Source organism: Coloeus monedula, assembly GCF_965178545.1.
Source record: "Coloeus monedula genome assembly, chromosome: 2".
NCBI classification, from domain to species: Eukaryota; Metazoa; Chordata; class Aves; order Passeriformes; family Corvidae; genus Coloeus; species Coloeus monedula.
The window spans coordinates 57,612,473-57,640,198 of record NC_138782.1 but is presented as its reverse complement, the minus strand read 5'-3'; the positions used below and the strand labels follow the sequence as shown (position 1 = coordinate 57,640,198).

The 27,726-nt window shown below is 38.0% G+C and overlaps 1 protein-coding gene across 1 annotated transcript in view; it reads left to right on the top strand.

Moving 5' to 3' along the window:
* Nucleotides 1-2,527: 2,527 nt before the first annotated feature.
* SYTL3 (synaptotagmin like 3) overlaps nt 2,528-27,726 on the top strand; it is a gene marked incomplete at both ends in the record, with an annotated part of 29,112 nt that continues 3,913 nt past the window's right edge. Inside the window, 11 exons of the mRNA XM_082302429.1 lie at nt 2,528-2,637; nt 4,054-4,269; nt 8,043-8,107; nt 10,688-10,739; nt 12,033-12,099; nt 13,031-13,103; nt 16,442-16,566; nt 20,025-20,168; nt 22,917-23,095; nt 25,271-25,373; nt 27,492-27,662. Of these exons, the coding sequence (XP_082158555.1) occupies nt 2,528-2,637; nt 4,054-4,269; nt 8,043-8,107; nt 10,688-10,739; nt 12,033-12,099; nt 13,031-13,103; nt 16,442-16,566; nt 20,025-20,168; nt 22,917-23,095; nt 25,271-25,373; nt 27,492-27,662 (1,305 nt within the window). The remainder of the gene's footprint in view (nt 2,638-4,053; nt 4,270-8,042; nt 8,108-10,687; nt 10,740-12,032; nt 12,100-13,030; nt 13,104-16,441; nt 16,567-20,024; nt 20,169-22,916; nt 23,096-25,270; nt 25,374-27,491; nt 27,663-27,726) is intronic.

The following is a 27,726-nucleotide window of genomic DNA, read 5'->3' as shown; positions in this document are numbered from 1 at the left end:
GTTCTGTTGTTTAGTAGCAGGAGATGATCCATCCTTTGCGTCCTTGTCCCTGTTGGCATTCTACTGTTGGCACTCTACTGTTGGCATTAGATTCAGTGCTTATGATTTATCACCCAGAATAGGGCATGAAGTGTAGCTAGTTTGAAGTGTCATCTGAAACCCATTTGCCCAAACAGGCTTCATGTATGGAAATCTTTGTGCTCTTCTGTGAAGAAGAGAGGTAATCCTTTTTTAAAGAATTTGAAGGAGACATCAAATAGCAATTCTTTCTGTGCTTGCTTAACTGCAGGTGTTGCTCTTTGTAACTGTTTTACTGTGGCACATTCTTAATGGCTCTGTAAGACATTCATGTATTTTCTGTAAGATCACCAGAGCAGTTTTATTGGATCCACTTAATATTGACTGTCATGCACTTGCTAGCTTTTACTGATGCTTTAGTGGGATTTTCTGATGGTGTTTGAGATATGCCAAAATCTTAGGAGTTTATGGCAAATGTGCCTTGCCCTGTAGTGGATGTTTTGGTATCCTATGTAGGGCAGAGTGGCCAGAGTTTGTGCTGACTCCTCTTTAGATTATGTTGACTTAAATCGAGTTGATGGCTTTAAACACGCTCATCAATCCCAGCAGGTATTCATAAGGTAAAAGATGAAAGCAGGTGAAGGATGCAGAAGCCTTTGAAAATGACATATTGTGTTAAAAAAAATTGCTCAGGCTTTTTATGTTTCAAATGAGTAATTTCCTGTGAAACTGCAGTTGGTAAGGAAATAAAATATGATTATGCCTATCTCTGTCTCTTTTGTTTCCACAGGAAACCAATCTTTTTTTTTTTTCTTGAACACAAGCTTCTGTGAAATGCTTTGTCCTTTTGGTATCTGTTGAATGGTTTCACAAAAAACCCCCCATACACAAATGGAATGCAACCTGTTTGTGTATACATACTATCATCCTCTGCTTTTTCTGGGGGAAAATTAAGTAACTTAATTGGGGTAAGCTGCATGTAAAGTAATTCCCTGCACTGACAAAAGTACAGTGTCACTATATGTCTGAAGTTTTAGTGGGTTATTTTGGTGGTTTAGGTTTTTGTTTGTTTTAAATTTAAAACTTAGTATTTGAAAATAATGATCCGGCAATGCAGATGGTTGATCAGATTCTCAGCTGACATCCATCAGTGAAGCATCAGTAACTGCTCTGGGAAAACTTTACCCTTCTGTCCTAGTGTCTACACCTGCCTAGGGCCTGACCATGTGTATCTACTTCAGATTAAGTTTGAAACACTTAACTGGTTTCCATATACGCACCTTTTATATTGGTATACCATAAGTGGAATTGTATTACAGTTCTGGTAATATGCACTAAACATGAGACAGTAATGTTGAAAATTAATGTGGTGTGTAAGCTGGTTTAAGTGAACAATCTTCTTTCTCGACTTTGCTGCAAAGCATATTAAAATTATTTTATATTTTAGTGGGGGTTTTGCAAAAGTGAAGGTCACAGAATATATCCAAACTACAGTCGTGGTTCTGTTTTAATTTTAGACTTCTCATATATTAGTACATTAGTTTTATCAGTTTGGGACCAAAATTTTTAGTGCACTCAGTTGGAAATAATATATATTATCTTAACTTTTTAGTGTTTCTGTGTATTAGCAAAGATAATAGCATTATTTGGTGTCAAACTGTTTATCTGGACTTAACAGACACAGGTAATTGATGGAAGTGACTCAGAGGTCTTTTTTTCCCCTCTTAGTCTTGTGATGTCTTGTCTTTTCAATAAAATGAGATTAGAAAGGGACATTTTTTCTCCAAAATTTTGTCTCAAGCAATATGACAGTCGTGGGGTCTGTAGGCCTGTGTTCAAAACTAACTTAAGCTTTTTTATTGGTTGTTTTATGTTGACTGCATGAAAAATGTGAAGGTATGTGCCTGAGTGCAAATGGACAATATGGTGAGCCTCCCTGGAGAACAGGACTGTCTTAAAACCTCTCCTGTGTCTGAATTACTGCATGAAAGGTTTGAGTGTAACAAAATATATCCTTCACGTTATATGCAATGTCTTGAAGAGGTAATGTATTTTTTTTTTTCCTTAGGCCCAGAAATCCTAACTCTACAAGACCAAATAAAGAAACCCAAACCATTTCTGCCACTGCTTACTCCATCTCTTGACAAATTGTCCCTCCATCTGGTGCCAGTTCAAGCCCTATCTGGGACACTGCTGCAAGCTCTCATCTCTTTTGGGGCAACTTTCAGTGGAGAAAAGAAAAGGAAGTTAAAAGACATGTAAAAAAGTCAAGACTGCTGTGACCTGGATAACTGTTCATATTCCCTGGGTAGCAGAGACATGTAAATGATGATCTGTGCAAAGACAGACGAAGTTATTTTTCTTGTCAGTGGTATGACACAGTGAAACACATCAACAATCAAGTAAGAGCACAGGCATTTAGGAAACACCCAGACCATCATTCTGGATGTAGTGGAACCCATAGGACAGGAGTCTTATGAAACAAGTGAAACAGTGGAATTTGGCAAAAATGTCCTGTGAATTTAATCTGAACTTCCTTAAGGAATTGGAACGAGAGGCTGTTCTGGAAGTCCTATACCGTGACCAGATGGTGAGAAAAACAGAGGAGGAAAGAATAAGGTATCTGCTGTTCCCCTATTCCTGTTTTCTGTTCTTTTTTTTTTCTTCTCAATTACTCTTCTTCCACTTTGTTGTCCTTCTAAATGTACTCCCCTTTTGACTTCTTGTTAGCTAATGCCTTTGTATTCTCTGGGAAATCTAAGGTTATCCAGAGCCTCCTGACTTTGCCATTCTATTGACTTTACACTAAAGATCAGCAAATCCTGTTCACCGAATAATCTACTTGGTGAATTTTACTTCCCAGCCTTCACAGAAAGTTCAGTTGTTGGCTGTATTTTTTTCTCTTAAGGCTTTATGGCATTCTCATAATGTTCCTATGTACGCATATGTATAGTCTTGGTAACACGGAACATGTTCAGATCTTTGGCTGGCTTGTTCAGCTTACATTGTTCCAAGACAGGAGTTAAGAATCATTGGATACTTGTTCATTGTGCTAAATCCATCACTGTCCCTTCTCACACACAGCAGGTGGCAAGCATACCCTGCTGCCTTGGAGATTGTTACTTGTGTCAATAGGTGTCATTGGTTAGGAAAGGATTTTATTTACTAATTTCACACTGTGCAAGTATCTCAGCTAGGGAGGATAAAGGATATTTCTCCAGCACTTTATTTGATTTATATCTTGGCTAGGACAAGGATTTCCTAGTACCTTGTTTCCTGCTTTGTGATATTGCATCCCCCTGGAAAACTAGGTATTGGTGTGGATAAGTTATAAATATTTAAATCCCTTAAATGTGGAAACTTAAACTTTGTCTACATCAAACATTTACATAAGTATTACGGGACATATTAAATGAAAATAATAATAATTATGTGTAGGGTTATATAGAAAGTCTGAATTGGTTAGAAAATCCCTTTCAACTGGTGATGATGTTACTAACAATTAAAAACATAGATCTTGATTATTGGTACATGCACTGGAAGCAAAGTTAACAACAAGGAGAGGTTTTGATATTTTTGGCTGGTGTGCTCTTTTGTTTTGGTTTGGTTTTTTAGCTTTCAGATGATGCATTTGTTATGATTATTATTTTACTTGGTGGAATATTTAGTTCTTGGATAAATATGATAAAAAAAATATCAAATGGAAGGGAGCACTGTTTAGTCTCAGTTTTTGTAAGTGAATGCATAATCACTTACATAAAATGATTTCAGCACCCTGCCCTGAGTGGGCCTGAAATGAACAAAACCCCATTTATACTTTTTCTCTGTTAGTATGCACAGTTCTGGTCACACACACAGAGTCACGCAAAAATGCTGTGCGTGGATGTTTTCAAACAGTGCTCAACAGAGGTCACACTTGAGGGCATATCTCCCACTCAAAATGGTATTGCACAACCAGGGTATTATTAACTTGTGCTTTACATGAGGATTTTGTCCTCTAATTTTTTTCTTTTCCTTTCTTACCCGTGGGATTAGGAAAATGAAACTGCAGCTGCAGCAACTTCGGTGGAAGGGGGCAAAAAATGCAAGGCATGAATACCAGGAGAGATCTTGTGCTCGCTGTCAGAAGTCACTGGGGTTGTTGATGAACAGAGGCGCAGTGTGCAATGGATGCAGTCATCGGGTGTGCTCGGAATGCCGTGTCTGCCTGACCCCCTGCCTTTGGAAATGCACCATTTGTTATGCTCATGGGTAAGGAATTTTGCTGGTTTACTCCAGTCATCCAATGGATGCCCACTGGTTTTGTGTATCTGTTGCTTAAACAGTTAATGAAAATGTTGGCTGAAGTCCTGGTAGTGATGAAATGGTTGAGAACTTCGTGTGATACTTCACGTAGTCGGTATTTCCCTTCCTGTGTTTAGCAAAATGAATCCTCAGGGTAGGCCAGAGGTACTGTGAGTGTGATGAAGGTGAGAACAGCGAAGCATAGAAACAGTCGTGAGTTTCTGAGCCACACAGAGAACTCCTTCCCCTGACTCAATGTTGAACCAGTGCGTCCTCACAACCTGCTGAAGGCGCTGTGCTTTGATGTAGTATAGCCAATTTCTTGACAATTTCCTAATCATTATTTTCTGCCTATTACCACAGGAATGAGAAACCAGGATCAATGAATAATGTTGTCATGCTTTATAAAATTTTAAAAAGCAAAACTAATTAATATCATTGCTAAGATTTATTCAAATATGGCCAAAAATCCAAATTTGTTTACTTTGAGTTAGTTGGTTTTTTCTTTTACTGTATCACATTTTTGTATTTCAGGATACAGGAAACAATCTTTCTTTTACTGTACTGGTACTTTTTTAATATCAAAATGTTCCTTCGTGGTCCATTCTATTCATTACAATCTTTCTAAGCAAAATGGTTTAGATATATTTCCACATTTGATAAAAATAATACGTAGGCAAAGAATGAGAGTTTTGGAAATTATTCAGAAGCTCTGCTGGATTATATATATCCCTGTAGAAGGGGTGAGGATTTGGATGAAAATTTATTTTATGCCAGTACAAGATGAATCCACCACTCTACTCCCTCTGCAGGTGCAAAAATGATATTAAAATGAAGGGAAATATAAGGCAAAGTATTGGTCTCAAGTTAAACAAATTTGTACTAGTTTGAAGTAATTTTTTATAGTTTGTAAGAGAGTTATAAACTATCCCCAACAAGATATTTTCTGAATCTTCAGTTTATTTAGCAACTAATATGCAAAATAGGTAGATCAGCTCTATTTATACTTGATACAAAACAGTTACTAGACTTTGGTGCATGTGTTTTGCTGTGTTTCAAACTATATGCATTAAACTGAAAATTCAGAAGTTAACTTTCCATATCCTTCTCTAGGTAACCCTCTCCACTTCTTCTTGGTTTAAATTAGTTTCCAGTTATTTGGTGGCCACAGTGGAAATCCCCTATTGAGAGTGGTTGGTTGTTAAGCTGCTTTGTGTAGTGCTGCACACCTTTATTTATTTCATAAGCTGGTCCAGATATTTAATGGTAAAACCAGTAAAACATTATTTAGATTAATTAAAATACCTTTTTACTTTTTTTCAGGAAATTACCTTTTTTAAATCTTGCTAATACAGATGGATATGTCAGCTGTTAGTGAATTTCTCTTTATAGCGAAGAGAGAGCACATTTGATCTTTAGTCATGATGTAAAGTCAATTAAATTCAGTCAGACTTCTTCCATCGCCTTCAGCGAGCTTTACATCAAAGCTGCAAATCTCAAGAAGGGTAGGAAGTGCAGCAATGTGGTAGATGCTACTCAGCACCTTTTGTTTATCCTGGTAAGGGGAAAATAGGATGGCTAAGAAAGGTAAGAGCTTATTTTCAAGTCTCAAGTAGCTCTAATTTTGAGTCTTGTTTATCACTAGAGTAATTTTTTCCTGAACCAAACAGCAGCAGCAGCACTATGTAGATTCTCCCCTAGACACTGGGGTCATGTTTGTAAGGAACTTGCTTATACACCTCAGTGAAAGAGCAAGCAGGGATAAGCAAATTTTGTATTTCTTACAAAATAAGAAAATTTGCAAGCCTTGTGAACTGACAAAGTTTGTATCTTTGACCTGGAAGAGACATCTCTTGTGTGGAAGGAGTTGGTATAGCGTGTTGGGGTTTTTTTAAAGGAATTTTATCTTCTAGGAGTCTAGAATGATATTTTCTTTGGAGGAGTTTAGTCTATTTTACCTGACAAAGGTTCTTTATTAGGTTTGTTTTCATACTTTTGGTCATATCTTAATACACTCTTTATCCACAAAAAAAAAAGGTATTTTCATTCGGTGTGGTCACATTATCATAGAATGGTTTGGGTTGGAAGGGACCTTAAAGATCATCTGGGTTCCACCCACCCTGCCATGGGCAGAGGCACTTTTCTCTAGACCAGGTTGCTTAGAGCCTCATCCAGCCTGGCCTTGAACACCTCCAAGGAAGGGGTGTCCAAACTTCTCCAGGTAGATTCAATTATCACATGAATCCGTGCAGAACTGGAGATTAAACTCTGGCAGATAACCAGGGGCTAGTGGGAATAACATAAAGGAAGAGCTGGGGTTGAAAATCAAGGCACTATACCAATGCAAAGCCCTTGAAGGCAGAGATTTCAGACATTTGTTAGTTAATAGATGTCCATCCAAGATAAGTAAGTATCCTGTCTCAGTTATTTAAACCTAATTTTCAGACTCACCTGTGTTCAGTTATGCACAAGGATCTATGGTTAGGCATGAAAATAAATTGTACAGTTTACATGGGTAGTGTTTTTCTTTTTAATATTCTGCATTGCTACTTACAGAGTTACAATTTAAATGCCTAAAGGCTTTAAAATCAAGCCACAGAGCAAAAAGCATCCTACCTACAGTTTGTATGTTTCAACACAATAAGGTGAGGTGTGGAATGGCAGACCCAGGGGTTTTGTTGCCTAGCCATTGGTGGATATCACTTTAGCTCTTATGTTTAGAGATTTTGCTTTCTTAAGAAGATAAGCCCTACATGAATTTACTGTTTATATGCTGTTGCCAGTTTCAAGCCATTTTGGCAGAGGGAATGGTAATAAAGAGATTAATTTTATAGAAGGAAAATCAACTACTGGGTAGAGAAGAAAGTTTAGTAGTGCCTGCACCAAGGAAATTTTTGCAGTGAGACCTCATCTTATAATAAGCATCACAAAATTCACAAGGAAGGGAGATGTCATATACAAATTAGGAAGACATTTAGGTGAGAATTTGGAACCTGAAGAATCCAGAGAATTCTATTATCAGTTAATTTTTTTAAAATCTCTCTTTAATAATGGCAGAGTTCCAATTGCAGCCTTCAGCAAGAGTAAGATTTGCTGAAAATCTGATCTTGACAGAGCTATTTAATCTGATATAATTTTGTACTTGTTAATCATTACTTTTCTGATCCTGTGGTCCTGGTGCCTTTGACATCGATGTAACTGATGGTAGTCTCCACAAAATGAAGAGATGAGCCATGAAGTGCTTGTGCTGTCAGGCCTGTGGAGCTCAGTGCTCCCTGGTAGCCATCCCAAGTTCTGCTTGGAACCGTGTCCTCTACCATGGCCACTCCCCACTTCTCAGAGAAGCTGCAGCTGTAAGCAGCCAGCACCCCAGTCAGCACAAGTGCCTGTGCTGCTTTGCAAGTAGCTTGTACAGGCTGGAGTGCACCCAGGATTCCTGCCTTCAGAGCAATGCCTAGAGCAGTGGGTATCCTGTTCCATGGGCAGTCCTACATTGCAAAAAGGAAAACAAACTATCAAACAAAATTCCTGTCAAAACCAAACTAAAAGTCCCCAAAGGATTCCTCCCCTCTGTGTTTTTTTTCAGACCCACAGCAAAAACAGTCAGTGGATTGAGTAGTCATGGAATCTTAGTTTTATGGTAGGATTAAGAAAGGATGTTGGATTGTTAAGCAGTTACTGAAAACTTGGAAATGTACTTGCAAACATTTTGATTTAAATATCTTTTAATTGTTTTTCAGAGATGTGAAAGTAAAGGCTGGTGAATGGTTCTTTGAGGAACGAGCAAAGAAATACCCAGGTGAAGGTAATCCCTGGGACAGATCATAAACTGCTATATAATGTGTAGTTGTCATCTAAGTGAAACACAGAATGTAGTCTGATACTGTATCTAATGTTTCTTCCATTCTACCATGCATTCCATCTGTCTGTGCAGTAAATAAAACATGAAGACAAATTAACAGAATGCATTTAAAGGTAGAACTTATTTTGTCTGAGTGATAAAAATAAGAAAATTACTGACCCTGTAAATTCAAATTAATGAGCATGTAAGACTTCTAAGAAATACAATGGCATTAAATTAGTATAGAAATGTTATATGTACAGGAAGAAAATGATCTTGCATTCATCATTTGTCAAAGTTAAAATTTCAGTTGTTTTCACTGAGATGGTTCTAAAGTTTAAAGAAATGAGAGAATAGAATAATCACCCCTCCCCCCCATTTATAGCTATAAATCAGCAGAGAGCTAAATGCTTACTGTTTCATTACCTCCAGCCAGCTGACTGTGCCACTGCCTTGTGCTGGGGTCTTTTAAGTGCCATTGAAAGTACAAAGCCCTAAATGAAATTATAGAGGATGTGGATGGATTGCTCTATGGGGAATGTGTTTTGCCAGCCAAGGAGCTATTATTTTTTGTTTTCACCTACAATAATTAGCGAGGTGGAGAGGATTTCTTTCCTCTATCCCTTGAAGTTCCACTTCAGATGGGCATCTGTTTCATTTTGTGCCTGACTGTAGTTAAATGATACAGTTTTGCTTCCAGTATCTGTGGCTATGTTTAGGAGTAGCTGGTGAAAAGGAAGCAACTGGGCCTTAAATCTCTCTTGGGAAGCTTGAATAGGAAGAATTTTATAAATGGAAGAGCATAACCCAGCAAAGTTTGGGTTCTAGGTGTTTGTGAAAGGCGTCAGGCAGCATATTAGGAAACTAAACTAAAGTTCCTATTAAAACAATTAATTTAAAATTTGAAAGATTCTACTGAAGTCCATTCTAGCTAGCACAATTTCTCATTCTGAAATGTTAGTTGGCTGATTTTTTTAAAGCACAGTTTCATACAATAACCATTGATAATAATTTCCCCTCATTCTTCTCAGCGAGTCTAAAGCTGGTAATTTTATCAATCTCTCTATTACTGGAAAATTTTGTTCTCAGATACTGAATCTGATATTGCAAGGCACTGACTGTCTGTTTTCCCAGCAAAATAAATCAGATCTCACTTTGAATTATCAAAGCTTTATGGGTGCTTGAAGCATTTTGCTTAGTTAGTCTAATGGTAATGCTGTTGAAATCATGAAGATCTAAGGATGTACAGAAGATAAACCTGCAGGGAGAAAAATGTTTTGTTTAGTTCCTTTGATTAGACCAACTGATATATTTAAAGGGGTTAAAAACGTGACAAATTTTGAAACACAGCCGCCATTATGCATCCTTCAATCCTGGAGGGACAGTGCCCTCTTTTGGTTTGAAAATATAGCATAACTGAAGTAATCACTGGAAAGAAAGTGTAACTGAAAAAAAAAAATTTACAGTGAAGTTTCTCATGTTGTAGAGTAAAAAAAAATTACACTGTTATGCTTTTTATTCATCTTTTTGTATCTTCTACATAAAGAAAAAGATTAATATTTTCATAAAAGTGGTAGATTGGTCACTAAAGGCAATTAGTTTAAAATCTAAGATAGCAAATGTTATTTATCAATAAAAGAGAATTCTGGAGTTCCGATTGAAAATCGTAACATCCATGAACTGATTATTGTTTCTACCATTACTATGGTCTATTTCTTTTATGTAAGTAATGTTATAATTAATGACATCATCAGCAAAACATGGATCACATGCATGTATCAGGAATTACTAGCAATTAAAGTCCCTCCAGATAATTTTGGTTGGCCATTTGTTACGTGCTTTTAGCCCTTTATTATATTTGTGATCCCCCAGGAACAAACTACAGTGTTATGAGTCTTCATTGTTTGTGCCTGATGGAGCTCTTGCTCCTTGGTGTCTTCACATCATGTGGCTGCTCACCTGAGGAATGTGCTGTGGTTGCCATTTCCCTGCAAGGGATGCTCTTGGCAAAGGGTCCTGCTCATGTTTGTGAGCTAGTCAGGCATTTTCATCATTGCTCGTCTCTAGTAGGAAAAGTGAAAAGAATTTTTCATGAGATGCAAGAGTTGACCGTGTGCCTGCTCTTGTACAGGTTTTCAAGCTTCCCTTAGTGTTTGAGTTTTGTGGTTAAAGTGTGCTTTAGTGCAGTGGGCCTGTGCACCACCTGCACTTAGCAACCTGTAGGAATGGGCTTGTTGGCATCTGTATGTGATTGTCCTTAACATTTGTGAGGAGTTCATCTGAATGTGTCACCTGCAACAGGGGAGGAGGAAATCATGGTATGGTTTGAGACGTTTGAGGTACAGGAGAAATTTGTGTGTTGCTTGGCGTGTGTGCTGATACATTAGTTGGGAATTTACTTCACTCCTGACTTGCATGTGCATGAGCTTCTGTAAATACAGGCCAGTTCCTGAGAGGCACTGATTTAAAAAAATGTTATACAGGCATAAGTAGCTGCTGTTGCTGCTAAATGATCTTTGGAATTTTTCTTTTCCTCCTTCATAGGCAGACATGAAACAGTTGGTGCAAAGCTCTTGGAATCTTATCAGAATCTGAGGTAAGGCTCATAAAAGGACAAACAGTCCTAGGACACTGAGAATTTGTATAGGTGATCTATTTTATGTTATAAACCAGCCAGCAGTTTGTATTCCTTTATTATGAAAAAAAAAATCAATACTTTTGGAGTTCAAATGATAAAAGCATAGAAAATTTTTCCCTTTTAGTTGCCAGCAATCCATAGAACAGATCTGATGTACAACAGAGTACTTTACTCTTTGTTTAGAGTAATAGTATCCTACTTGAAACAAAGGGGCATGCATTATTTTTGTTTCATCTGCTTATGTTTTTTTGCATAATTATTTATACAATTTTTTGTTAAACTTGCAAAATATGTTCAAATTATTGTAAATGCAACTTATTTACTAGCTGTCATAACAGCATCGTTATTTGTTCAATGGGAGATATTGCTGATATGATAGTTTTACAATAAATAGTAGACAAGAAGTTAGACATTTTCACTTACCATACTTTAAAAAAATAAAAAATCTAGTTTACAGTGAATAAGTACTTTGACTAGAGGCTGAAGCATGACCATACTTAAATTATTACCAGTGATATATAATGATGTAACAGTCTGCTTAAAATATGTTATTTAAGTAACCCTCTGCCTTAAAATAAACCAAACCAAAAAACCACAACACCAAACAGCAGCAACAAAAATTACTACCAAAACCCAAACCAACTAAAAAACCCCCCAAAAGCCACATGTAAAATAAGATACGAATAAATGTTTTCAATTTAATATAATTGTCTGGCAAGGCACAGCTGTATAAGAAAGAAACTTATATTCAGCTGGATAAGATCCTAACCAGGACTCGATTTTACCTGGGTGTGGCAAAACTAAAAGAGAATCAAAAAGGAAGTTCACCAGCTACCTTAGGATCTGTGATTGTATTGTGATAACAGAATCAGTCAGATTGGTTTTTTTCACAGACCAGGACTATTGAGCACAGATGGAATGACAGGAATGTTTAAAGGGTCTTTAACAGCTCTGAACCTAGGCAAGGAAGGATCCTTTTAGTATTGTAAATAAAGATGACTGTTGTCTGAAAACATCTCTGGAGGAGACATGGGGTGTGTTTTACAGGAATTGTGATTTAGAGCACAGGACACAGACTGTAATACTGCCAGCCATATAGAAGTCTAGGGAGCCTGTCCTAAATTAGGTCTTCCTGGTAGTTCTAATTTAATAATTTTACCTGGAGCACCCCAAGATTGGGAAAATAGAAAGGTTATTCATCTGTTGGCATAATATATTAATTGTTGCACTGTTTATCTCTTAAATTTCTAGTAAAATTTCTGTCGTACCTCCAACTCCACCTCCTTTCACAGAATCAGCAGCAGGAACCAATGTGATGGTAAATGTATGTATCTGTAAAATACACATATAAGTGCACCACTTGGGGTGTCATTCATATGAAAAGGTCAGCCACAGCAATGTGGTAAATAACTGCTGTAATATCACCCTGCAATATATATGCAGCCTTTTGTTGATTTGTCTTTATTTTTATTCTGCATTGGTACTCAGAAAGAAGGTTTAGAGGCTATGAGGGCTGTTTTCCTTTAGTTTTCAGTTTTTGAGGGAAGTGGCTAACCACTCTACTTCACACTAGAATGTTGCATCTGGTTTTTGGTGCCTCATCACAGGAAGATTGGACTGAGATCTGAGCACCATTGGAACCTGAAGGATCCCATGTTCCCATGGCGTTCAATAATCATGTGTCACTTTCATTACTGAATGAAAAACAATGAATTTGATGGGTGCCTTTGCATTCCAGTTTCTAGTGACAGAATAGTAGAACGTGGCTTGAAACTCATAGAAATTGCACTAAATTACTGTTTCATTTAGTTTTGGATCCTCAGGCCCTGGTTTTGAAGCCCACTGCATTTCTGTAAACATTTTTATGTGCTTACCTGGAGTTTGATGAAAACTCTTTGATTTGGAGACACAGGAGCATCTTTAATAGATAAAAGTATTAAATACCTTGCAACAAATCAGTGATGTCATTAGTTGTATTTATGAACTCGCTATGTGATCTTTCTGCAAGGAGTTCCACTTAACATGTGAAGGACCATGGAACTGAAAAGATTACTTTCCATCTTCATCCATTAGTGTGACAGTTTCCAACCATGTCAATGTATGTCCTCAGAAGTATTTCTCTACAGAAGTGAGCAAAGGGCTGCAGCCTTACCATCTGATTGTTATGTGGTCTGTAGATATGTAATCATGGAAACTTTAAAATTACAAATATTTTGTGTTTTCTTACTCTTTGCGTCTCCTATTTGCAGGAACTTGGTGAGTCTAAAAGATTTAATAAATCTGTGGAAAACTTGTTTTTGTCTCTCACGACACATATAAAAAGTAAGTAGCTTTCATTGTCTTGTCATTCCAGAATAATGTAGTCAAATGTTTCAATTTTTTGGCCACAGTGTTGGCCAAGAAATTGTTATTAAAAAAGGCTATTGAGTAATGGCTGAAACAACTAATGCCAAGGCTGTGCCAATCTGAAAAATAATACAGTATATCGAATTCTCCTAGTATTCTGCCAGTTGTTAAATAACCTGATTATATCAACCCAGAACACCTTTCTTGTAAAGATGTGAAAAGACTGTATAATGTTTTTTTTTAAATTCACCAGGTGTTCAGATGCAGTATATTTAATTCATGTTAGAGTAATAACCAATTGCTGATCTTCATGTTATCTGGCTGAACCCCAGCTGACCCTGTCAAAGAGTCTATCATTTAACAGGAGTTTAATGTTTTCATTAACTGGCAGTATTCATGAGGACTTCCTTCCTCTTTCTCAGTCTAGTTATGTGGAATTTTTCAGTGCACATTTCTAAGTGCTATCCAGTCCTAACAACTCTTGTTCCATTCTGATGCTTTTGGTTCCTTCCATTCTCTTGCACTGCCTGCTGTTCCTAGGGGTGCAGGACTGTGTGTGCACCTCTAAGGCAAACTACATTGATGACAGTCAGCCTTTGTGCAAAACAAATTAAAGGCATCAGTGACCAGAGGAAAACAACTTCTGAGCCTTAGGAAGATTACAGAGGCTTGCACATTTGCATGGATTTGAACAAACCGTAGTATTTTCTTGCTAGCTTCAACTTACACAACCCCACATGTGAGATTAGACCTGAACAAATCTGGCTTTAGTGCCTTTCCGCCTTTCCCCCTAACTCTTTTCTTAGCTTTTGTTTGATCTTTCCTTGAGCTTCTTCCACCCATCCTAAAGACCTATTCCCCTTTAACTATGCAAATTTAATGTTGTGTCTGTGTGAACACAGTAAAGCTATGCAAAGACATGGTGACTTGCTCCTAAACAGAAGTATATGGTGTTGTAGGACTCTGCTACTGGAGGCAGTAATACTGGCAGCACAGAATAGGATGCAGAGTAATTTATTCAGATTTCTGTTAGTTTGAAGCCTGGCCATATCCCAGAGTTACTGGTAAAGACTGTCAGTTCTGCAGCAGAGTGATTTATTAATTCACTGCTACCAAAAGGAAGGTCCTTCTCCACTCACATCTTTCTTCTCTCTCTGTTTCTAGCCTTATGCTGCCATAATTGGCATCTGGGACCTTCTATAAACTGGTTTAGCTAATTTAAAGGGCAGAACATTAACCTAGACAAAACACATGGGTACTTTTCTGCTGTTTTAGTGTGGGCTCAAGGTAAGATATATGTTGGAACATGTGCAACAGAGTGCTGGTCCGTGTGATCAGGAGCTAGGGATGGAGAAGAGCAGAGCAATGGTTGCAGAGGGAGATGGAAGCAAGCTTTTAGTTCAGTTCAGCTGTGGATGAAACCCCACTCAGGTGCTCTCATCCTCAGTTACTGTGGAGCAGTTTAATTTGGGAGAAAATAACAGGCTGCTGCAATCATTGAAGTCAGTAATTAAAAAGTATAGGAAGTCTTACAGAGAGAAAGACTTGGGTTTCTTGACTTAAGAAACCAGATTTTTCAGACAATATGGCCTCTCAATGAAACCTGGTACTGTGCTGTTAAACGTTTTTTGTGACAAGTGTCTAAAGTTAGTACTCTGTATCTTATCTTGACAAAAATGTCCTTGCTTGCAGAGGTATTTAATATACCCAGCTCTTGTTTATTGCAGTAAATAAACCTGGAGAACCTTGTTCTGCCTCTGACTCTCTCACTGGAGCCTGTGTGTGTGTGTGTGTGTGTGTGTCTGAGAGCAGCGGGAACGAGGGATCAGCGCATGCAGCACAAAGCTGCCATTGTACAGTCTGCTCCTTTATGCTGTTACCTCCTGTTCCAGTGTGGCTTGGCAGCAAGAGGAGATTATAATCCAATGGTTGCCATTTGGTGAATGTAAAATGAATTACTGGTTGTAGTTTTATTTGCAATGAAAAATTCCTCTTGGCACTAGAGAGAGCATCAGTCTTACTGACACTTGGGTAGAGAAGCCAAAAGAGGAATAGATATGAAAACTGAACATTTGTTTTTTCCCACAATAACCTGTTCTGTAACCTGTTCATTCTAAGAGAATGTGAGGCAAGCTGGTGTTTCTGCCTCTTCTGCTGGTCAAGCTACTCACATTGTATCTATTCCATTAGAACTCTCAATTCTGGTCTCTTTTATGATCTCTGATTTCACTGTGTATGTTAAAATCCTGGTTTCATTTACAGAGATGGCTTAATTGAGCTTGCCTTTGAATAGGTCACATGGTGCCTTAATGGTGTACACAGAGTACAGTAAACATCTGAGGACTGATTGCTACTAAGAACAAAACTAACCCAGAGTGTCTTTAAAAATCACACCCGAGTGCCATTGTTTTTGAATACCATAATGTTGTACTGTCTGCTGTCTGAGGTTTTTCCACAGAGGCTCATGTTGTGAGAGAAGTGTTTATTTCTTCTGTATGAATTAAACATATGATAGCTATTTCATGTACTACTTATAAATTTTTAATTCTTCATGAGAATCTATCTGGGATTGACAACAAAGTATCTGCAGCTAAGCCTGCTCATATTCAACTTCAGAAGTCATGGATGAGTGCTGCCCTTCCCTTTAAGTGAAGTTCTGAGTGTACACTGAGGAATAAGAAGCGAAAAGTGGAGCATTAAATATCCAGTTGTCCTGTAGATTTATTTGCCGATAAACTACATGTTACTGAAGTGCTAATTCAACAAGGTGCTTAAGTATGGACATAAGCTTATCCGTATGAGTAATGTTATTGAAGTCAATGAGGGCTATTCACATTCTTAAAATTATATGTTGTTTGGGACCAGTGTGTATTATCCCTCCTGTCACCCATATTTTGGATACATTTCTAAATATTTTCCAGTATGATCTTCTTTCTACTTTTCATTATCGTGTTGCTTTATGTTGTTATAACAATCTTGCTTTTATCCTGAACCAAATCAAACTATACATAGGGACTGTAGTAGCTGCTTCTGCAAGGAAACTATATTTGATGGCTTACATTTCCTTGCAGTGGCTATAATGATAGGGAGCAAGGAGTATAATTTCCAGTTGAAACAGCATGAAAGATTTAGGCAGGCAAAATATAATTATATACAATATGACAAGCACTTGTCTTCCTATCTCTTTCTTACTGTTAGGAGATCAATGCTAAAGGTGCAGGATGACAGTTTGAAAGCTACGGAATTATCCTATAAATCTATAGCATTGCTTGCAAAGTTTGTTATAGTGACTTTTCTCTATGTTTTCACTTCAGAAATATCAAAGTCCCAGAATGATATGGCTGACAGGTGTGTCCTAACCACAGATTATGGGAAGAATGTGGAAAGAAGAAAGCAAAGAAGGAGCCAGTCTGACACTGCAATCAACATTACAAGCAGGGTATCCATATTATTATACACAGTCTGTAACTGTAAGAGCTGTTTCAGGAGTGAAATTTATTTGTGAGAGCAATCTGTACACAGTGAAATTTTGCATTTATTTTATGAACAGGATGTAGCTGATGTTCACTGACTGTGGTCAGAACTCTGATTCTTCACAAGGTTTTTGACAGATTCTGCACAATTGATTTCAGCTCAGAGTTGAAATATTAGACTGAGATTTTTGCAAAGGGAGGGAAGGATTGAGGGGATGGGGCATTTTGCTCTTAGGTGCTCACAGACACTCTTGACATTGACTTGATATCTGCTCTATGCGATTGTTGGGCTGCAGAGAGGTGCTCTGTCTTGTCTTCTTCCTGCCCCTTTTGCTGCTGAACAGGACAAGCTATGACTATCCCAAACCCATCCTGATGTTTTCAGAGCATATTTTAAGTTGGCAGGGAGAAAGCATTGCTGTTTGTTGCTATGCAACTTCCCTTTTCCTTTTGCTTTGGTTACAGTCTCTAGCTTTCAGTATTTCCTTGAGAAGTTTGAGAAAAATCCAGTCATCTGTTTTCCTACAAATTGTGCAGGGCTGAAGATGATGTCACATTTCTGTTTTAGAGTTACACTGAAGATTTTGTTTTGTACACTTTCAGCTCTCTCAAGTGACTGAACTTTGTCCATACTTAGTTTTCCACATAGTGGATACTTACTGAATTGCCTTGTTCATCTGAATGAGGTCAATGTGGTTTGCTAAGTGCCTGGATTAGATGCTGAGAAAAGGCCTTGCTTTGGGCCAGACCTTGTGGGACACATTACTCACAGCTCCCTTGTGCACTTTGCTTTCCTCAGAAGGGTTAGGTGCTGATAAATGGGAGAGACAGGATGTCAGGCTGCATGGACTGGGCAGTTTGAATTGGCCCAGCAAGGTCTGAGAACTCAGTGAAATTTGTTCTGGTATTTTTGTATGCAATTAAATTATCAACAGAATTGGCAACAATTATTAGTTATGAGTGCTGCTTTCATTGTGGCAAGCCACACTTTGGTGTTAACTTTATTCCGCAGGCAGAGCACTGCTCTTCTGGTGTGTTGTAAAACATTACAGTTGGAATTTAGACTAGGCTTCATTGCATGGTGGTCACAAACAATCTGCCACATTTAAAAGACGGATATGGAGTCTTTGTCTTCAGAAATTAATTAGCAGAAAAATCCGAATTATTTGTATGGGTTTTTAATTGCCCATTTAAAGATTTAGGACTTATGTCCACACTTTGTGTTGCAGGTTTTGAAAGATAGATTTCAATATTTGTGTGCCAGAGCACTATTCCTCTGAATCATTTGAATGAGTTGGACTATATTTAAGCTAGAATTTTAGTTTTTCTAGAAGTACTGTTGATTTTTTCCTTGTAAATGTCATTCATCTTTGTTTTCCTTTAGGAAGGGTAGCTGTTTACATCCTTACTAGAGCTATGCCTTAAGTTATGGGACAGAACCTGTTTTAAATTACACTTGCAAAACAACTAATTATATTTATAAGAAAATATCACGTTGAAATATTACTTGTTGTGATTTCCACCCCAGAAAGAACTTTCATTTTCAGAGAATGAATCAGAGCAGAGGGTTTTCCACCTAGAAATAGTGTATTTTGCTTTTAGGAATGACTGTGAAGTAATAACTGTAACCACAAGTTCGAATGTGCAGTGTGTAAGGCTGAGGCACTACTTAAGCCTCGAGAACACTGTCTGTTTTTTAAGTAAGCTTTCTAAATTTGTCATGTGTGCAGAACTTGATTCCTTCAGATTAAAGTTGAAAGAGATCATATTTAACCTCAGTATTAGTGAAAAAACCCAATCCAATGGCATGAAGTACCAGCCAGTGTAAAATCTGGATTTGGGAAATAAATGGTGTTTTCAAGGGCCTCTCATCATCAGAATCCCTAAGTTTATTAAGGGAAGTGCAGTTATATCTGCCTCACTGGGGGAACAAGCAGGCATGTGCCACGTTTGGGAGCTGTTTGTGGTGCATTGGTAGCTGTGGGATACCTCTCCTGTGGCAACAGAAACAGACATTAGAGCTGGCCTGGGCTTGTGACCAGATGCTGAGTTTAGCACTGGTAGCTGTGTTGCCTTGTCAGTCTCTTATGTTCTGTACAGCACAAGAGAGAAGTCTTTCTGATTCAAGTAGAAGCTAAAATTCAGTGTGTAGTAGGTTGTTTTGGTTAGCAAGTGAAATTGATTGTGTTTCAGCTTTTATAAAGCAGAAGACAGTTTCTGTGATAGGCAATACTATTTTGGGTTTGCTTGGGGTTTTTTTGAGGCTGTATTCTGAATGCATTTTCTGTCTGTTTCCCTCTCACAAGATAACTTAATTCTTGCATCTATTCTTAAGGTAGGACACTTAATAGACATAACAATTTCCGTGTGTTTTAATAACAGCAGACTGGTGAGTATTTTGCACATCCTGTTTTTTTCAGAAGTAATCTCCATCTATTATCTCATCTCTCGTTGTCGTTCTCTAGTGCTTTCTGTTGACTGTGCAGGAGGGATTCTCTCACATTTTCTGTTTCTTTTATGCAAATAAGTCCTAATCCTTTCTATTGATTCAGTCACACTAGACTCTTTTTAGTCTTTCAGGTAATCTGTTACAAAACCTTTTGAAAGAAATTATTTTCTTAGATCCTAACTATATACAATTTTACCTTCCTTTTTTCCTATCCATTGAGGTGTTAGCATACTTTTCATAGATTGTAATATCCCCAGGAAGTGGTGTGCCAGAAGCACCAATATTTTGAGCATATTTCCAGCCCTGTGTATTTGTGTTCCAGCACTTCATTCCATTAACTGTTGCTCTTGGTAACAGAGGTGGCTGTAGATGAATCTCAAGGAGTTTTGATTGATATATGTATAACTCTCTCAGAAATTAGCAGGGTTTTCATGGGAAAATTGGAAAGGTGAATGGACTTAGTCAAAGCAAAGTCAAGCTAAATAAGAACTTGGAAGTCTGTTTCTATTTTCAAATCTCTTTCCACTTATGTTCACTCTTGCATAGGTAAACACAGGCATGTGTCATGCATATTGCAAAATATAGTTTTTAATTTCCTGGAGTCAAGACTATTTTTTTCTTCCAAAATTACTGTTTTGTTAAGGCCTAATAAGGACTTTTATTAGTATATTGCTACTTTTGGTGTGTTATTAGTAGATGGCTGTTAGTAATTACTGTGGTTGTGATACTTAGATTAGCTGGTCCTATGTTGATTTTAGAGAATTATTAATATAATGAGTGTACCAATAACTGGGTTGAGAGAGTTATAAATCAACATTTAAATTAAGTTACTACATTATCTTTGAAGGTGTGCCACCTGCATGACCTTAATCAGTGTCAGTTGTAGCCATTTACTGTATTTTTTCCTGAAGAAATTGGGACATTTTTCTTAAATTAGAAAAAAAAAAAAACCCCAACTTTCTGAATTTCTTACAGATGAAAAGTACACCCAGTCTGCAACAGCTCATCACTGGGGCCCAAAATGACAGTGAAACTCAGAGCAAAAGTAGTTGCCAGGAGGAAGAAGACATGACAACCAGTCCTACAAGTGATACAGTTTTCTGTGATGGCAGAAAACATGTAAGTTAAGGGTGAAACACAACAGAAGAAGTGTTTAAAAGGAACAGATATAAAAGCTTGTGCAGAATGTTGGTGTATTTTGGATTATATTACAAAATGAAAGAGGAATTGTACTTGAGTTTGTATCTGATGAAAGACTGATGCCTTTGGCACAGTCCTCATAGTAACACTGTGAACTTTCTGAAGCATAAGGCAAATTAAATTAATAATGGATAATTGATGGATATATCCACTGGTAATGAATAATTGATAGAACAGCTTCTTATGAATTTTGCAAATGCAACTAACATTCTTCCCATTTGATTATTAGGATTGGGGTTATGAATGTGGTACTTTCTCACCTAGTATCTGGCTTTTTCTCTTCAAGCTTCATTTACTAGAAGGGTTTTGTCAGTCTGCAAGAACTGTGGTATTGGAAATGTCAGTGGAAACTCAAATGTCAGAATGTGAGTGAATGAAGAGGATGGCAGTGATGGAAGCCAGGGGAGCAGTTCACAGGCTTAGGGGAAGACATTGAACCATCCTCTGTTGGATGGCATTTTGAATACTGCAAATGAGAGAGAAGGAAGCCAGTTATAAATGAATTCAGCACATGCTTTAAAGCCTGTATGATTAACTGTGGAAGCTAATTTCTCTCTGTTAGTGATGAGGTTAAGCAAGGTGAAGTATCCAAAGAATTCATGACTGATCTTGTAAAGAAGGGAGCTAAAATGGCTTAGGGAATCAGAATTAAACCAGGCTACTCACTTGACAGAGAAGCAAACACACACACAGGGGCCTTGGTCCTCTCTCATAGTTTACTGCACTGTGGAGTCTGAGGTGTTAAGCTGACAAATGGAAAACAGTTTTGTATTACACTTGTGATTCTCATGACAACCATTTGAGCTGGGCTATAGAAAGCTCAGGCTTAAAACTGAAATATTTTCTACTATCTTATAAAGGTGGAGGTCAAATTCCATTAAACTTCCCTTTATATAGGGTAATTGTTGGATGTTGAAGGCAACTCCATAAAAAATATATCTTCCAAAACATCAGATGGCATTGCTTCCAGTTATGCTAGCAGAAGTACGATATGTTAAGTCATTGCTAAATCCTTGCTCACTGAACCAAAAGGGGTGACTTCCACCCATCCATGCGATGCCTTATCAGATGTGAGGCATATGTAATGCTATTCAGTCCAAACATCATTAATCATAACACCTATCCAGCCTTCCTAAATAAATAGGGTGTTCTGTGGAATAAATATTAGGGACTTTTGCAGAATTTTTTTTTAGGACATATGAACTTAGGAAAACTCTGTTTGCATTCCATTGCCATAAAGGATTTTGGTGGAAAATAAGCATTTTCTGGTCTGGTGAATAAAAATATGTCAGTGAATGAAAGAGCAAAGCTGAACAAAGCTGCAAGGGAGATTGATTACACTGATACACGTCTTGTGGAGGGGGCAATATTACCTGCAACAAGCATCCGGTCAAAGCAGTCCTTACACTTCTTTTGACCTCCTCAGTAAGCACTCTAACCCTTCTTTTGACACGTGTGTGTTGCTTAGAGCTTAAAAGAGAGAGCAGATAGCCTCTTTAATAAATCTTTTGGTGTGAATTGAATATTTGGCATGCTGTACAAAGGAAGAAAAGCATCTCCATAGAAGAGAGATACAATCTTGCAAACACTACTTTGCACTCGTAGCTGCTGGGTTGTACAATGCCGAACTCCTTGGTCAACCAGTCCTCTGTGGGTTGGTGTTTATTTTCAGGGGGAGGAGTGATCTAACACAGATCTCTTAGCAATCTAGGGCAGTGTTGCTGAGAAACTGATCCCAACAACAGTGGTGCCTTCGTGACAAATGCTGTGTAAAAAGTTTCTAGGGCTCACCTTAAAGAATATCATTATAAATGAATGGAGACCAAACTGTTCTGAGTTGATAATTTGTTACAGTGAAGGCAAGATAGCACCCTAAAGTTAAGTGTCTGGGCTGGGCCACACGAAGGATTAGTCTCTTCCTTCTTTGCAGTGTCCTGGCTTCTGTAAATGCTAGACATAAGTACTCTTTATATGTGTGGATGGACCATACATAAAGCATACAGACCTTTGCCCCAAAGGTGAAAGTAGATGAAGGGAGAACAAAGGGCTGAGGTGAGCTAGGGAACGTCATCTTTATGCACCCACATACAACAGCAGGAAGTATTCATATTTTAGTCTCTCTTGAATGGTCTGCAATACAGAGTATGTAGTTTTTATATAGAATTGGGACATCTTGTAAAATATTTACTGGATGTGCAGGCCACTTTGGTATTTCCTCTAATACATGGTAGAACTGAATGTACCCTACTATGAATGTTCCCTACTATGAGCTATGTATTAAAAGCAGTCTAATTCAATGGGTTTTTAATGTTTTTTAGATTTCAGAGGGTGTTTTCATTCCCTTTCAGATACCCCATTTTTTCTCATGGGAAGTGACATAGCAGTTTTATATAAAGACAGGTTCTAAATCTAGAAGTTACTTCAAGCATTTTCTCAGCCTAGAGAGTTTGCTGAAGAGAAGGGGGCAAAGCAGTAGAATTGCAATTACAGTCATAATTTTCAGGGATGTTATGAAAGCAATGGAATGTTTTATACAGGTTACCTTTAATTTCATGATTTGCAGTAGCTTTACAGTCATGTCTGTAAAGGTACTGGCTATTGAGGGAAATAAATGTTTTTTCCTGTTTGATCTGAAACTGCTTTTACCAGACATTTGTCTTTTCTTAGGGGAGTTTGTATAGTCTTAACAGCACTTGCACTGAGTCTGGCAATTTTGGCAAGGCTAACATCACAGGAGAAATAGAGTTTGCCCTAAAGTACAACTTCAGAGCTTGCATCTTGGAAGTTTGCATCAAGGGATGCAGGAACCTGGCTTATGGAGAAGAGAAGAAGAAAAAGTGTAACCCGTAAGTATTTCTGTAGAGAAGGAGAAGAAACGTAAGGAAAATATTCTGCTTTTTACAATTCTCATGTATGTTTGGAGTGAAACAGATTTCTATATGATTGTATGCTGAATTGGCACCTTCAGAACATCCAGCATACACACCAATGCTTTGCACACATACACACTGCAAGACAAACAGGTTTCATACCAGTGCTTATTCCATTTTGACTATTTTCTGCTAGGAATTTTCTTTCCCCGTCTGTGTGCAGGCAGTTGGGTATGTGTGTTGCTGGTGAGTACCTTTGGGCTTCAGGAATAGCTGTTCACCTTTTAGTTCTTAAGTTGTGGCTGAAACATGAGATGTCCTGTTTCTAATTTGACTGCTGACTCACTGTGGGGCACTGGGTGATTGCTATACTACTTGGGTGCTTCCATCTTCTGTGATAAAAGTAGAAATTTCAGGTGCTGCAATGTATTTTAAAATCTAAAGCTGTTTAATGATTATGTACCATTGTAAGAGGAAAAAATATCTGCTTCTGTGATTAAATATGCCATAGAAAATTTTGGTTGGAATAAGCCTTAGTGATTTCTCTCTTTATCACTAGAGTCTTCTCTAACCATGCAGTAACCATTGATAGAAAATCACCAGGTAGAATCCCTAACTACCTATTCTTGCCCCTGCTGTCTCACTGTATTTGAGCATTTGAGTGCCCACATTGGAATTGTGGACTTGCAGTCACCTTCACCCAGAAGGATGATGGGTTTTGTGCATCTTGCAGAGAATATTCATAAAGACAAGCTTGATGATGAGCAGTGCCTTGCTGGAGGAGCAGCCTGTGGAGAGGGGCTGTTTGGGAGCACCTCAGAAGTGGGTCAAGGTTCTCTAAGTCCCCTGGTAATTAAGCCAGGCAAACACTTGCAGGAAGCCTGAAGGGAAATGTGGGAAGTGCTGTGTAGCAAACGTTATGTTCTCTGTGGGTATATATTCATATATTTCTGTTGGTTTCCAAGCCAACTGAAAGAGTACAGCACAGTTATTTGACGTGCTTGCTGAAAAGCAGGCTTTTAACTGATGTTTAAAACCTGATGAATTATTTAGCTTATTTGCTGGTTTGAAGTCTGACTGGCTATGTTTTAATTAAAATTATCTAGGTTCATAGAACAAGAAGCTAAATCTTCTAGTACCTGTATATTTTAAAAAGTAGCTTTACCTATGGATCAGTTTGGAAAAAGTAAGGAATATGTGTAAGTTCTGCACTGATAATATGAGATACAGCTGATTTTGTTTACCCAGTAAGTTAATCAAGAGGCTGTTTTAAAATTCATTTAAGTCATAGTATCTGAAATATGTATATCTAGTTTAAAAATGGTTTGTATTATGTAAACAACCACTCCTTTCCCTGACAAGCTGGGAGAACTCTCTATTGCTGAAACTCTTTACTTTTGAAGCCATAACACAAGTACAGCACACTGAACTGATATTAAGGGGAATATTTAAGTATTAGTGTTCACTTGACCTACACTTGAGAAACTTTGGGTATGAATCATTGGTGCTTGACACTGGTCCAACTCAGCTTCCAGAAATTTTTTGGCTGGTTTTCTTTGAATCAATGTTAGGGCAATTTTGAGCCCTTTAGACAATCTCCCATTTTCATTCTAGTGACTATTAGAACAATTAGCGTTTGTAAGACCTATGAATTATTCTGTATTATTTATATGATAATGCCTTTTTCTCTACATGGTACCTGATGTTGTGAAGATGAGATTTTCTTCATGAACAAGCAGCAGTAACCCTAAAGTTGATTGAGTTTATATATATGGCATTTTTTTGAGCACATAATATGCTGTTTGTTTTCATTATAAAGCTGTCACTACAACTGACAAGGTGACTTCTTTAGGGGGCTGTTTTATCAGAGTCAAGAGTATGACAACAGGATTCCTATTCAGTTCCTAATCCTTTCCCAAGTACAATGGAATTGAAGCACATTAACTTGGTACACAAGGATCCTTAAAGTCTAGCTGCTTTTATTGAGAAAATATATAAATCACATTTTGTCATTTTATTGCTTGGGAACTTACAAAGTCAAAGTTGTTTAAGAATTAAGAAAAAATCTCCTCTCATCTAATTGTTTTTCTCATTTGATCCTCCCTACCGCTTCTGATCACTCTCCATGTATCTTTCTCTTTTATCTCCAAGGTATGTGAAGGTTTATTTACTTCCTGATAAATCTCCTTGGAGTAAGCGGAAGACAGCTGTCAAAAAGAGCACAGTGGATCCAGAGTTTGATGAGACCTTGAAGGTAAGGTTTGCAATTCCATGCTAAGTGTGCTTCTCTGTGGTACAACCCTGCAAGTTCCAAACTGACCTGATGGGGCAAATTTAGGAGTCACACACAATAATAATTTTAAAAATTATGTTTTTCTGTCTAAATAAAACGGTTGCTTTTGGAGCTGCAACAGTAAATTGCAAACCATTAGAAAAGTCTGCCTTTGTTCAAGAGAATAGTTTTAGTGAATATCAGTATTGTTCTGATTTACCTTGTGGCAAAAGTGTCTTCCACAGATGCTTTTACTTGTACAGTCAGAACTTGGGTGTATTGCAGAACAGCTGGAATTTTACACAAGTATCCCTTTCAAGTGATCCCCCTTTGGTCAGTGCCACTGGAAGTGTCTCTCTACAGTTAACTGTATGCCTACTGAAACCTCTAAAACATTGTCTGCTTCCTTTTCCCTGTGCAACTGATGCCAGGCCATTTCTTTGTACTGTCTAATTTCAAACATTAATAATTCCACCAGAGAAGGGTAGTTATGATTTCAGCTCCTTAATGCATCTCAGTATTGCTTCTTGCATCCTGGTTAGAATTCTGCATAGGAAATGGGAGCCATTATTCTTACTTCACAGACACTTCATGAAATACGAAGCTGAGTACTGTCAGCTGGGAGAGCCTGCATTAGTTGGTTGTTCCCAGCTTTCCCAGCTCCACTTTTGTACTCAGATCACTGTAAACCATTTTTTTGTGTGTGTGCTGTGGCGAGCTGCAGTAGAACATAAGATGATGAATTCTTCAGTAATATATTGTCTTGGAAGAGATAAAAGAAAGTTAGTGGAGGGGCAAACTTGTAGTGTTGCTTCTTGAACTACACAAAAGTTTCAGTGTTACCCCCAACTCTTAGTGTGTATGAATATCAAGAATCAGTAGTGAGTGAAACAAGCAGAATGTTTGTAAAGACCATAGTTAAAAGTTTCATAATAACAAAAAAGGATTTTTGTAACATATGTGGTTCTTATACAGCCCAAAGCCTGTCTGTAGGGTTTAAGTTGGGAGAAAAAAAGAGCCAGAAGTTGAAATCATTGGTCCTAATTTCGTAGTCCTTTTTCAATGCCAGAGTCATGCAGAAGTGATAGAAGGCAAATGAGAACCATGCCTGAGCTGGCTGCATAAACTCTAAAGGTGTTTACTTAGAAATACTTAAAAGTAGTTTAATTATTAGTTTATCCAGAGTAGCAAAAATGGTCAAAAGTGCACAGCACTACTGCAGGTAAACTCCCATCATGACACTGAGATCCAACTGGGTGGGATTCAGCTGCAGGTTAAGGTAGCTGCATGTGTGAGAGCGCTGTGCAAGTGCTCTTGGCAGTCACTGGAGCTCAGGGTGACTCAGGGTCATCAGCCACAGGGCCCACACCCGGCCTGTGATTCAGCAGCCTAAATATGGGTACTGATTTCCTTGCCTGTGCCATTGCCTCCAGCTTTCTATGCAGGTCACCTATGGGCTGGGTTTGCTAGTCTCAGTGGGTATATTTGATACCCAGCAATGTCTCAAAGGGTTCTCTAACTATGTTTGGAGAGTGGATCAAGGCTTTAATTACTGAGCAGCTGAATTGCTTCCTTGCCCCTGCTGACTGCATTTAAGTAATGCCCACTGACCAGAATGGGAGTTTAAGCACCATCATTAGATGTCTTCATCTTGAACTGGCTTTCAGAGCAGCCATGTTCTATTGGGAGTATAAACAGAAATATATACATATATATAAACAACAAAGCCACAGACATAAGTTCCCCCCCCTCCAAAAAAAAACCAAACAAAAAACCTCCTCAAAAACCCAAACAAAAAAACTCCCCCAAAACCCCAACAAAAGTGGTCAAGACTTATTTAAAGTTCTGAATTAATAATCAAAAACTTTAGCAAGGCAGGTCAAGTTATTCCTTGAATGTTGTTTCCTATTTGAAGGAGCATTATTCAGCATTTAAGTAGTTGGGGTTTTTTCAGGCTGCAAAGCACACTCAGACAACATGGTTCTGTCTGCATCCTGAGGCCTTCAGTCATGCTGTGCCTGGCCTTCCTGGGAGCAGGTCATGAGCATGGGCCTGCATTCATCCTGTGCATTGCTCTGTAAATGCTGTTTATCTTTCTAGTACAAGATTGAATACTCCCAGCTAAGAAGTCGGCAACTTCAGATCTCTGTGTGGCATGCAGGAGCCCTCAAATACAGGGTGTTTTTGGGGGAAGTGGTGATTCCCCTGGCAGCGTGGAATTTTGAAGAGGACTCGATGCAGTTGTTGGACTGGTACCCACTCAAACCCAAGGTACTCTTAAGTTTTCGTGCTTAGTTGTACCTTAAGAGCATGATGTAGTGAAAGCCATGAGAAA